Source organism: Corvus cornix, chromosome Z (genome assembly GCF_000738735.6).
Source record: "Corvus cornix cornix isolate S_Up_H32 chromosome Z, ASM73873v5, whole genome shotgun sequence".
NCBI lineage: Eukaryota > Metazoa > Chordata > Aves > Passeriformes > Corvidae > Corvus > Corvus cornix.
The window spans coordinates 12574343-12588408 of record NC_046357.1 but is presented as its reverse complement, the minus strand read 5'-3'; the positions used below and the strand labels follow the sequence as shown (position 1 = coordinate 12588408).

Here is a 14066-nt window from a genome sequence, read left to right as displayed (position 1 = left end):
GAGTACAGACTAGGGTGACTGCTGAGCTATTTGACTGGCCTCTAGCCAGAGAAATCTCACACTTGATGCCTTGTTGGCTGACATTTGACAGAATATTTATCACATACACAACATTTTTGTAACACTCTTTTCCTCTGTTACCTCTTCAACAAAAACATCCAAGTGAAAATATGTGGCTAGATATTTTTATCTAGAATTGCACACCTATCTGTGACCAAACAACTCAAGCTTTGGTATCAATTACTTAAAGGTTTAATAAAGCAAACATCAGCCCATCATGGAGGAGTTAAGATTACTACACAAAAATGTATTCAACTATCAAGGAAAAAGTAAACATTGTTAAAATAAATGCTTCATGTATGCAAACAGGGACAAGGAGCATGAAACTATTACTCAAACTCAGGGATATACAGAAACAGGAGTAATAACTATACAGTTTTGCTGTTGTTAATTTTATATTTACTTGGGCATTATGTGTGTGCAAAGGACAAGATTTAGCAAATCTAGCATGCTTTGCAGTGAAAGCCTAGTTCTTCCTTAATAGAAAAAGCAGAAAAAAGTTCACATTGTTTTCCATTGCAGAAAAGCCAACTCTGTTATTGAAATTTGAAGAAAAATTCCGTAACCTGGTTGCAGCTAGGGGCTCAATGGCGTGGCATGAGATGGAGCAATTCCACTTCTATTCACTAGAGGGAAGTGGCACACATTAACAATAGTATTTCACTTAAATATGATTTTTTTAAGAAAATAGGCTTTTTTCTGTTCCCTTAAACTGCCATTCTTATTGAATTAAGGAAAAATACAAAAAGTAAAGAGTGACTGTAGAAACCTTCATATTGCCAGTAATCCTCAAGCTCAGAAGCTTGCAGTATTTTTAAAGGTACATTTTCTACTCCAAAGAACAGAATTAGCAAAGGGTGAACTGCTGCAAAAAAGGAACTGGCTTTCTATCAGAATTAACTTTTGTGAGAGCTAGGGGATTTGAAGGAATTAAAAATGCTCACTACGTCTGAAACAGCAAGAAGATTCCAATAATATCTTAAAACCCAGAAGTTCCTGAAGAAAAAACCATAACTGGTTGATTACCAACAGAAACACATGAAGCTACAGTATAATGGCACCCTTCAAAGATAAATATGCATATTTTAATATTGCAGTAAATATAAAGAATATATCCCACCTACTGCTCTTGAGCCAAAGAGCTGCCGGTAGATTAGTCAGTTTTCTGAGGTTGCCAAAGTTATTTATAGTTTTTACAGTTCTCCAATGCTTCTACTCAAATCAAGAAAACCTTTTTGTAATTCCTGAAGGGTACTCCACAAAGCTTATCAGTAAGATCTTCACTCCTCAATCAGGCTTTTCATAACAGGGTTTAAAAAATATATTTGTGTTAACTATATATGTATCCTAAGCATAAATTTCCATTTACATTGTCAGCTTCTCAGATATTCAGGCACAAAATATCTGGAGCTGATGCCCACATAAAAAGACACCCAGAACTTATTGTGGATGTAACACAAGGCCATCAAGGAGTTACCAGTCATGTTGACGTGATAATTTTAACACCGGTCAGTACCTCTGCATCTCTCCCCATCATTTTCTGCACGAAGTCTGCCACTGCCAGGGAGGCTGTTCTGGGCAAAAGAGAAGTGCTCCTGCACCCTCTGCTCCAAGCAGCACTGGGGGCACCCAGCCACACAGTGCCAGACTCTGTCCCAGAACAGGCAGCAGCAGCCAAGAGGAATGGCAGATGCAGACAGAGGAACAGGAGCAGGTGGGCCGGAGCCATTCCCCCTTATCATCACTACCAGGACACAGACAGACACGGGCTGGCTAGTGCCTGGTTCAGACTGGGCCACTCCAGTCCTCAGCAGCTTGGCACTTGTGGATAAAAGAGTTTGTTGGAAAAGTTACCAGAAAATAATGCCAAATGAGCTGCCTCTGGCTGCAGGGACTGGAATAATCCACCAGCCTCAGCCAAGACTCCAGACACAGAACCTGTCTGTCTGCCCATGAATAATCACCACAGATCGGGCTCTCTTTTTCCTTGCTACAGTTCCCCTGAAGCTGTTGAATTAGAAATGTGTTGGCTTAATGTTCACTATATTCAAAGATCAAAACAGGCCCTTGCCTGGAAGATGCATTAGGAACATCCAGTTCCTTTGTCTGAGATCTCACCTGGAGGGTCTCCTGGCTCCAGCCTCCTGTCCTGCACAGAAGCACTATCAAATGTGTTCATACCTCAGGTACCTGACAGGCAAGACACCCAGGTTGGTGCCTGCACACAGGATGGAGACTGCATTCTATTTGAAAGAGCATTTTGGGAAAAGTAACTGCTGGCTGATGCCTTGGAAGCACTTGCCAGGATAACATACAAGAAATAACGTAAAACTGGGTTTTTGTATGTTTTTTTGATTTGCTTGTATCCCGAAAGCCAGCATTGTCCATGAGATGTAATGGTCCCTCTGTCCTTGCTGTGACATGCCACTCTTCACTTCCATTGCTATTGCTTTTTCTAAAGCTATTGAGACTTTACAAAATACATACATTAAAAAAATAAGTGGGACAATGATGGTTTGGAAAATTTTAGAGTTATTATTACTATTTTTCCATCTTGCCCTAAAGACACATAAATGATCCTTAACCTTTGAGGGCTAAGGACACAGTGGAGAGAATATAAGCCCATATCTGTTTCTACTTTTCAGGCAATCCTATGCCTGAAATCATGTCAAAAGTGGTCACAGTATTTTGTCTCTATTCCTCTCAAAGAGATGCCAAAAAAACCCCTCAGATCTTTCAGAAGGTAAGATAGGAATTGTGGTCTCAATAAAAGTTTTTTATTTCTGATGTTGAAATAGATAATTTTTATATTTTCAATTAAAAAAAAAAATAAATCTGTTGCATCTTCACCATTACCAAACTGGCCAGAAGTCTGAAAATGCTTTAATTCATAGCCGTAGCAAAAACTTTCACATTTTTTTATATAAAGACAGACCAGCTGCTTGGCAAGGCTGAGCCCACCAGCAACAGTGGAAGCACCTCTGGGGATAATGGATTTAAGAAGGGGAAAAAAATACTACACAAGGGCAATCGCAGCTGTGAGAGAGGAGTGAGAATGTGAAAGAGGAACAGCTCTGCAGACACCAAGGTCAGTGAAGGAGGAGAGAAAGAAGGTGAATGGTGAGGCAGCTGTGCCCCTGCAGCCCTTGGAGGTCCATGGGGGAACAGAGATTCACCTGCAGCCCCTGAAGGACCCCAAACAGAAGCAGGGGGATGCCATCAAAGGAGGCTGTGACCCCATGGGAAGCCTGTGCTGGAGCAGGCTCCTGGCAGGACCTGTGGCCTGTGCAGAGAGGAGCCCACACTGGAGCAGGTTTGCTGGCAGGACTTGTGAGCCCATTGGGGACCCACACTGGATGAATTAATGGAGAACAACAGACTGTGGTAGGGACTCAAGTCGTAGAAGTTCATAGAGGACTGTCTCCCATGGGAGAGACCCCACACTGGAGCAGGGGAAGAGTGTGAGGAGTCCTCCCCATTAAGGAGGAAGAAGTGGCAGAGACGATGTGTGATGAACTGACCACAACTCCCATTCCCCATGCCCCTGCTCTGCTCAGCAAGAGGAGATAGAGAAAGGAGGGAGTGAAGTTAAAGCTGTGAAGAAGGGAGAAGTGGGTGGGAAGAGGGGTTTTTTTTAAGATTTAGGTTTAGTTCTCACTACCATATTCTAATTTGATTGGTATTAAACTAAACTGATTCCCCCAAGTCCAGTCTGTTTTGTCTGTGATGGTAATTGCTGAGTGTTCTCTCCCTGTCCTTATTTCAACCCATGAGCCTTCCATAATTTTCTCTCCCCTGTCCAGCTGAGGAGGGAAGTGAATGAGTGGTTTTGGTGGGCACCTAGAAAGCAGCCAGGGTCAACATACCACAACATTAAATAAACAAAACAAAACAAACAAGCAAAAAGGAAAAAAACCTGCACAAAACCAAAACCAAACAGAAACACCCATCTTAATCAGAAATAATTTTTCTCAAACAGAACATGATACTTGAAAATTGTATGATGTCCAAATAATGTCACTGAGTTACAAAACCTTTAACTACATCCAGCTTTCCTTCACAACATCCTAGGAAGTGCTACACAACACACAAAGACTACATGAAAATTTATAATCAGCTTAGAATTTCATCCTATCAAACAATGAAGCCATGACATAGAATTATGAAGTCTCTGTGCTCTAATATGCTATAGCATATTTTGGTAGCTTTGCACGTTACTGCTATAATTTTTAAAACAGAAGCAGAAACACTGCTGTATTTTGATGTTACAGCTTAGATTGCTGGTTCCCACAGAACTCTAACCAAAGTTAATCAATAATAACAAATCCTTGCACATACAACTGCCATTTTGATTGTTTCACATCTAAATTAGCTCAATGAAAACATGTAATTTGGGAAGATGTGGAGAAGAAAAGTAGATTTAATGTAACTTTGGTTGCTACATCCCCAGAAGTAGTTTTATATCTCTAAAATAGTAAAAAAAAAAACCAAACCACAAGGGAAAGCTTTGACTAATGAATATACACTGTGTAGAGCTGTTACTCGAAAAACCTCTAAGACAAATTCTGTGGTATTTTTGGCAATATACATGAAGAAAAAGAAAGCTACAAGGACTAGCATTTAAGCAGGAGACATGGATTGAGAAAACCACTGATAAAAGAAATTAGTAAAAAATTATTTGCACTCTGCTAGGTGATGATGTGTAAATTAGTGGCCTCAAGGAGCACCAGAGTTAAACTATGGAATAGTAAGACCAATTTTTGTTCAAAATGCTGCAAAAACATAGAAAACTACCAACTACTTTCCAAAACTGCAGGAGGCAGAAGAGAAATACATATAGTGCAAACAAGAAATAAGATAAATTAACAAAATACTTTGCTCGCTAAGCTTGTTTAGATCATGTTTAAATATTGTTTCTGGCTTTTGACACAAAGACATCTGTCAGTATTTCCAGTGATAGACCATTTTAATCTAAAATGAGGTGGAAAATAACAAAAACCTTCTGGCTAAGAACAGGATTTTCCAAACCTGCAACAAAACCACAGTTTCTGTTTAAAAAATACTCACTGAACTTCACAACATAAAATAGAGTCAGTTCACAGCCAAGAGAAAGTGCCACAATGCTGCCAGCCAACATCTTGGGTCCCTCAGCGACCTCACTACATAAGCCAGGCTTTCCTCTGCCAAAACTTAGATATCTATGACAGATGACATGAGCCAAAATGTGGATGTCCTACAACAGTACTTCATGTAACCAACCTAATAAAATGGATCAACTTAAAATAATTTTGGGAAAGGGTTTATAAAATTTCCCATTGCTGATCCTGAGTAACGGGTGTGTTTCTGGAAGCACTGGGCAGCTGAGCGTTCTGGTGGAATTCACATACACAGCTGCTCAGCACCTTTGAAAACCAGGTCACTAATTAAAGCTCTAAATATGGACTTGGAAACCTACTTTCAGATTCTCATTTATTACCCTCCATACTTTTGATCAGTTTTAATGACAAGACTGGGGATTTTCCAAAGAAAGTTACTTTTACTTTTTTTTTTTGCTAAGACATTGAAATGTAAGATTGATTCATTCATTTGCATCTAATTATATGTACATAACGCATTTTATTTAATCTGTAAACACTCAAAACAAAATGAGAAAATAAAATAGGGTCATAAATCAAATGAAGTTCTAATCTGGTGAAATCTCCAAAGTTAACCAGAAGAGTTTTCCATACACAAAGGGTACGAGCATGTTGCTATACAGCAACATGCACGTCCAGTGTCTTAATTGTAATTCCAAACGTGAATGCTAATGGATTTTTTTCTTTTATAAAAATCTTCTAAATGTCAGTGAATCAATAAATTTGCAACAATTTCCCACAAATTCTGATTTTCCAAATATGTTCAATAGAAATTTTTCTAAATAGTTGGTCCAAAACCATGCTGAAGTGTTTTATGTGAAAAAATACTTCAACCTATTGAGATGAAATCTTTGACAAAGTTTTTATTATTTGAAAAAAAAGAAACCACCCATTGTTGAGAATTTTATTTCTAGAGAACTTAAACATGTATCACTGATATTAGGCCACTGGCTGCGCTTGCTGCAGAAGTGACTGTGGCCCACGAAGAGACTGCTGGACACAGCACTGTGTGCTGTATAAACACCCTGTACTGAACATGAGGCGCCCATCACTTATCTTGGGTTCAGACAGTGTCCTGTAAACACAGGCTGAGGAACCAATAAATAATTTCACACCTCCTTGTTTGGATCAGCAGAGAGTACATCATCAAAGAAGGGAGTTTCTGTTTCATTGCACTCAGAAAGAAAAAAGTCATCTAATTGACTATTGCAAAATAAAATTTCTGAAGGAATTTTTCCTAGGACAGCTTTACCACATTGTTGGGACTCCAATACTGTACACTCTTTGTTATACAAATAGTTCATAACCCACATAAATAATTTCCCTGTCATCAGTGACACCAGTTATGAGACCAAGGATTCTTCATGCAGGCACAGTCCTGCATAATCAGACTCTTAACATTTTAAGACATGTTCACCCTCTCTTAAGTCACTCTTCTCGATGCTACAGATTCTAAACACAGATAGGGATCAGGGTGGAATGGGTTCTTCTATCCAAAAAATTCCATCTAATACTCCTAGCTCCCACTGTGGTTTCTAGCATTCCACATAAGATATGAGATTTAAAATTTAACATCTCTTCAGCCATGGCAACTCAGCTGACAGCCTGTGGAAGTGTCTATAAATACAGCATATGACACACTCACTCACCTTTGTAGAGGACAGTCCTCATCTTTATATGGGCAAAACATAAACAGGCTTTAAAACAGCAATAAAAATCACCCTATCTCAGAAATACTATAACATAATTTCTGAGAGAAATGTAACCCAGTTGGCTTTATTTCAAAGATTAGAGTGAAGAAAATATTTTTAAGAGTTTCATCACTGGAGTGTAATAGAAATGATACAATACCAGAAGTAACTGTGTCACTAGACGAGCAGGACTGTGACAAAGAGTATAACCAAAAAATCATTTTAGAAACACTGAAACTTCTGACTAAGAAGTCTTATCTGTTGTAAAAACCTGTAAAATACCCTATGCAAGGGCAATAAAATTCATAGGCATAAAAAATGTTATCCTTTTCAGGGCGTTGTACCAAATTTAAATTTCATAAATCCCTATGAGGTAGCATAGAAGTAACCCTCAGGGGCTTTGTGCGGGAATTGAACTATACAGGTATTAAGGTCATGATCCAACAACACTCACGCACCCTTAAATTTCAGTGACTAAACTGGACTGTGTGCTCAATATTAAGCACAGGCTGAAAAGGTTGTCACCTGAAAGGCTGGTCACCGATAAATTGGCCCAACTGCTCTAAAATCTATCAGTCATAGTATCAGGCTTAGACCTTGACAGTGCGCATTTCCTCTAGGTAATCTGGGTTCATTATCAACCCCTGTGGTAAAAAATCGCTGGTGGCATCATCTGCAAAAGGTCCTTAATGTTAGCGCTTGTTTCATTATGCATCCTCATCAGTTTTTAATGATACTGATAAATCACTCTTAATTCATAGCTCACCTCGCTACCTCAATAAGGGATTTTACTGTCCACCTCTGTAGTCAGGCATCTATCTGAGGAGCTAGAGCAGGACAGTTTTGCTCTCAAGGTGCAGGCCACGTCAGGGCATGAATGTCCTGGAAAACGAGTGTTGCTTCCAGGTATGGCCAGGAATGCAAGTGCTATTCCCACCCATTGCCAGGCCCAGCATTTAGGAAGCCAGCAGAAAGCTCAAATGGCAGGGGAGTTAACACTGTCAGAAACATAGAGAGACCGCAAAGATACATCTGATAGTGTCCTTTCCTCAAGTGAAATACAAATTGGAGATTTCCGACAGATTACCAGTAAAAACGATGCAATAAAAATGCACAGCCAGCCAAGCTGTTGTTTTGCATTATGCACAACACTGTTACTAACCAGGCACATCCTTTGTGTTTATCCCATTCCCCAGGAAAGAGACATGCAAAAGATAATAGCTAACAAAACCTACCTGTAAAGCATTCCTCCTTGGGATCTAATATGCTGCCACGGGAGACCCGGCAGGGCCTGAGCATGGTCCGTTCTTGCAGGTGAGCAGCTTGGTGCATAGGCCAGGGACCACCGGGCCAGTCTCTTCTTTTGGGGAGGTCGGGCACCTTCGCGCCCCGCCGGGGTCTGACTGAGAGTTCACAGTCAGCACAGGAGCATCGCGTGCCTGCACAGAAAACATTCCCTTTGCAAGCAGGAATTGGCTCGTTTCTCATTATGAGGTCAGCCTAAGTACCCTTTTATATACATCTATCTCTCTCTATATGTGATCATATATGTTATATATACGCCGTAGCTGGGTCTAGAAACCTGCCACCCTTCGAGCCAGCCAGCCCGGGCTCCGGGCAGCGCTTCCCGCAGCCAGGCAGGGATGGAGCGGCGGCGGCGGCCGGCGGAGACAGCTCGGGGATGGGGCCGGGGCCGGCTCCTCGCCCGAGGGGCGGGCCATGGGAGGGGACATGAAAAGCCGAGCACGGGAACGTGGGGAGGGAGAGAGGGCGGGCTGCGAGCTGCTCCGTCACGGCTGGGCTCCTGTGCCCGCTATGGGGGTTTTTTGGCTTTTTGTTTTCAAAAAGAAGCTGAACTATCAAGCAAGGCAGCAGAGCACTGTGATTGTTTCCAGGCTGACGTGAACCAAGTGCAGCGTCTGCACAAATAGGTGTTTCGATCCCTCCTTCCAGACGCGCTGTGCTGCAAGTTCTAAAGCTTCGCCCGTGCCTCCTGCTGTTCTCTTAAATGGCAACAGCCCCAAATTCTTCAAGTGTAAGCGATTTCTGGCCATTATATATTGCTGGCCTGGTGTCAAACTGCCTGTAATCATAACAGTTCAAGACAAAAAGGCAGGAATTTGCTGTAAATTCATGAAAATCATATGTCTAGTCTAATCTAGTGTCTTCGCACAGCCAATATCAGATGTTTCGGAGAAAAAAGGTGCAAGAAGTCCAAGAGCACACAGATGCTCAGTGACTTTCCCTCATTAGAGCCCCAATGTGTGTTGGCATAATTTCTGAAGTGTACCATTTAACTCTTCTGCAGTAGAATCAGAGAAACTTTTAGACTGGAAAAGACGTCTAAGATCAAACTCCAACCCCTAACTCAGCGCTGCCAAGTCCCCCACTAAACCCACTACCCCAAGTACCACATCTATACATCTTTTAAACATCTTCAGGAATGGTGACTCCACCACTTCCTTCAGCAGCCTTTTCCAGTGCCTGACAACCCTTTTGGTGAAGGAATTTTCCCTAATATACAATCTAAATCTCTCCTGGAGCAACTTGAGGCCATTTCCTCTTGTCTTTTTGCTTGTTACCTGGAAGAAGAGGCCAAGCTCCACCTGGCTACAATCTCCTTCTCTGGACATGCTCCAGCACCTCATTGTCTTGTAGTGAGAGTCCCAAAACTGAACATAGCATTTGGGGTGCAGAACCCTCAGCCTTTACTGTTATAACTTGGTATTTTTGTGACCTCCAATTGTATATGCTACCTCTGTATAAACCTTAATATGTCCTTGATTTGAGGTGTGCACTTTGTCATCACGTTCCACAGTCACAGTACTGCATGAAGTTTGCAATTTTTGCTTTGCAAGTTTTCAGTTTAAGTTGAATACTGCCTTGTTGCTATTATGTGCAACAGTCCTATTCTAGCTTCCGAACAACATTTCATTGTTTTATACTTTTGTCATATATTCTAGTCATCTTCTGAGATCACTGTTCAAAATTTTTCAGTCATTATTCCTTTTGAATTCACAAACACCCTGCTCCAGAAGGAGGTGGCCCATGGGCAGTTGCAGAAAAGGTAATGGCACAGAGCTATGTCTATTTCTCCAGTGAAACCAGCTGCAGTGTCTGACAACAGATATAGACATTTGAAATTAACCCTTTTAACTCCCTATGACAGTCTTTATAGAGTCATGGGGGATCAATAGATACCGTAATAACAGCTGCTGGAGAAAGAGAAAGTATTCTGTGGAAAAATCACATTATCCTATCCTGTTCTCAGCCTCAGCATCCCTTGCTAGCCCCTGCTCAAGAGAGGATCCTGTGGTGCAATTCAGCATCGCCATTCTTATATCCTTGCCCTAATACTGTATTCATTTTCCTTGCCAACTTCTTTAAATAATAAAATATTTAATTTAATTTAATTTAATATGAATTTAAATATCAGTTAAATTTAATTTAATACGCTGTGACAGCCAAGTAAGTGCACAACATCATCTGAAACTGTAAACTAAAAGTAAAACAAAGGCAAAATAATATGAAAATCACAAAACACACATACCTATTATTTTGACATTTCAACTATGAATATGGAAATTAACCAACAGTTGACTTCTCCATAAGTAGTTTTTCCATTACATCATGATGAAATTAATTTTGGATAAGAGAGAGAAAAGTAAAAAGCAGAGTAGTTATCTGGGTCTACTCCTGGGTAGGTCACAAGATAAATTCCTTATTAGTTCAAGCTCCAAATGGTGCAAGGTTCTTTGATAGGCAAAGTAACTATGAACCCTAGATCAAAGTCATTATAATTTAATTATGAGTCTAACACTTTTGTGAACACTCAATTATGATAAACAAAACCAAGCATTTGCAACTAGTGTTCTGACAAAATCCTGAAAATGCCTGCATGTGTCCTGCTGTCGTGGATGTCTCTGGCAATCTTCCCTGCAGACCTGTTTCTATCAACAGAACCTCCAAGGACAGCACAGGTTTTGGGAATGCCAGCATGATGCACTCACATTACTCCTATTTATCCAAAAATAACATCTGAGAATTCCTTATTTAACATGAATAAAGCAAGCACAATACATTCATTTTAATTTACAGATACATTAATCACTCAACCAAACCCTTGATGTGAGCACTCTCCACTTATTAAAATTTTAGGAGGGAATATAATTCATATCAAACTTGATAACAGTGCTGTTGTAGTTTAACCCCAGCCAACAACCAGGCCCCAAGCAGCCTCTCACTCTGTCCCCCATTCCCCAGGATCAGGGAGAGAATTGGAATGGTAAAAGCTACAAAACTCATGGGTTGAGATAAAGAAAGTATAATAAGGAAAGCAAAAGCAAAGCAAAACAAGGAATTAAGTCACCACTTCCCATGGGCAGGCAGCTGTTCAGCCATCTCCAGAAGAGCAGGGTCCCATCAAATGTAACAATGACTTGGTAAGACAGACCCCATCACTCCAAATAATCCCCCCCTCTTCTTCTTCCCCACACTTTATATCCTGAGTATGATGTCATATGGTCTGGAATACCTCTTTGGTCAATTTGGGTCCACCTGTCCATTTTTTGTCTCCCCCCAACCTCCCAGGCCCTCCCAGCCTCCCTGCCAGCATCGCAGTACAAAAGCAGAAAAGGCCTTGTCTCTGTGTAAGCTCTGATCAGCAATAACAAAAACATCTCTATATTATCTGCCCTGTGTTCAGCACAAATCCAAAACATAGCCCTACCATCCAGCCTGTTCTTCACTTGGCACACCATGAACCTGCTCATCCCACTGCTGGACAGCTCGCCCAGTAGGATGCTATGAAGGACAGTATCCAAAGCCTTACTAAAACCCAGAAAAACTACATCCACTGCCTTCCCTCCACCCACTACACAGGTGAACTTCTTTTAGAAAGACACCAAATTAAATGACCATAAATTTCCCTCTGTGAACTCATGATGCCTATGCCTGATGGTTATATTGTTCTTTAAATGCCTTTCTTCACACTCTCTACGCCCTATATGATCTATTTTCATGGCATGAAAATCTAAGCAGACAAAACCTGTATTTCCCCACAGCACATCCTCTGAACCTGCAGGTCAGGAGAGCAATGCTGCTGTAACACTGCACTCAAGTGCACATAAGTGCACACATAGTCCTCCCAGAGGCAGGGCTGTTCCCAATACATTTCTCCACTCTCAGCAGATGCACAAGCTCCCACTGCTAGATTTTTAACGCTGTATGTTTCCTTATTATAGCATTTATTCTTTAAATAAGCCTGAGTCACAAAGCCAGCTAGACAACCCACTCCAAAATCATTATGCCATCTGTACACTGTTGGTGTAAATGCAGAACAGCTGCAGGCTTCCAATCTCTAGAAAACCCAGACATGTTCACTGGTGATTTTCCCAAAGATGACTTCCCCAAAGACAGCTACTTTTTGAGCAACACCAGCCAATTTTTGACTCATTCTACATGAGCTCTGTATTGTAGAGTATGCAACTATTTAATCAGGACGATGCAGTACTAAATCAAAAGACTTGTAAAACTTTATCTGAAATATGTAAGGCCCATATCATTAATGCAAACACACATGTACAGAACAACTGTTACTCCAGAGCCTAATTCTATGATTAAATTTGAATTATTTGGACCTTTATTTTAAATCATTCATGGCAATTTGCAAGAGAACAGTACTTACTTTGACCTAACACTTTGGAGTACATCATGAGTGAGTATTCAACAAGTCATTCAACGCAGTAAAAACCTAGAAAAATACTTCTGATATTTCTGGATTTCAAACAGGAATTAAAAAAAGAATCGTCAACAAATACTGTAAGATATGTTAAGGCCTCCAGGAAAACACATTCCTGTTTCCTGTATCCAAATCCCTGTTTTCTGAAGTTACACCTTTCTAATTTTAGACACCCAAGTCAGGCATCTAAATTAAGAGACCCATTGCTCTGCTTCTACTCTGTACCTCAGAGAGGGTGACTGCTGAGATTTGCCTCCAAGGCAGGGCAACCAGGTTCCTTGTTAACAGATCCTTTGGGGTGTATTAAAGCAAAACAGCATTGAATAACTGATATAACAATGAACAGCTCCATTGAAATCATAACTGGAAAAAATAGAAAGGGGCATATAGCTGTTCTGGAGGGTGTGATCACCCTAAAAGAGGAAAATTGGAAAGAGAAAAAGAGGGAAAGAGAGAGAAGGGAAGAGATATCCCTACCCATGGCTCCAGTCGTTTGTGGGTGATCGTGGTGTGTGGTTGTGATATTCAGCCCTGGTCTATTGGGGGTGGGGACCCAGATACAGATCGGAAATTGGGGTTTTATAACCCTGGTTCTCCCCATAAATGCCCCAGAACTCCACTAGGAGTTCTGGCCATGCAGAGTCTTATTTCTGGAAGATTCTAGAAGAGTGGCAGCACCAAGAGGAGGGGGTGAGAGTGTGACTGTCTGTGCATCTGTGTGTGCCTGGACAAAGCTCCTCAGTAAACTTCCTGAGTTGTGCGTCGGCACAGTGGTGGATCACGGTGTGGGAAAGAGACCAGCAGAGAAAAAACCTCTACCCTGCCTCTGCAGGATCTATTGCTTAATGGCAGCTTGTCTTTTAGTTCAAAACCAGCTTGTTTAAGGCAAAATTTATCTGCAGGATGCAACTGTTTTGCTACTGTGATCTGAGTGATTCCAGTGATCTGAGCTGCCTCTGGACAGACACCGTCCCTCCACTGACTGTGGAAGGAGCATGGACTCTCAAGGATTCCCTTCAGAAAACTTCCAAGTGAGAAAGATGAGTAATTTCTTGTATAGTCCACACTGAGAGAACTGTCCCTCTGAACTCTGTGGAATACTTTACTATAGCTTGTGCATAAAAATAAATACATTAAAAGCCAAAAGCTTTAAGTATTTGTAGAATCATACCTGCTTTTCATATACATTAAAATTCTTACCACCACTTATTATAAAAGACAGTAGACGGGCCTCCTTCTTAGGCTTTTTTTTTTTTATTTGTTAGTCATTTGGAATATCTTTGTATTCAAAAAATACACAGGTGTAAAGAATAACTTCTTGTTATTCTTCAACTACCTTCCCTATCCAACTGATGTGTTTCACAGGGTATTAACAGCATCATGGCATTGCAAAATGTCAAATCTGATACTGTGCTGCATTGTTGCTATGACAATACTACT

The 14066-nt window shown here is 40.8% G+C and overlaps 1 protein-coding gene across 3 annotated transcripts in view; it reads right to left on the bottom strand.

Annotated features, from left to right (window-relative positions):
* The window catches only part of RANBP3L (RAN binding protein 3 like), a 30736-nt gene extending 22159 nt beyond the window's left edge, over nucleotides 1-8577 (bottom strand). For all 3 annotated transcript variants that reach the window (XM_010395165.4, XM_010395167.4, XM_010395168.4), the window contains exon 1: nucleotides 8122-8577. In XM_010395165.4, coding sequence (XP_010393467.1) covers nucleotides 8122-8374 — 253 coding nt within the window. In that variant the 5' untranslated portion in view covers nucleotides 8375-8577. The remainder of the gene's footprint in view (nucleotides 1-8121) is intronic.
* Between the last annotated feature and the right edge of the window lie 5489 nt (nucleotides 8578-14066).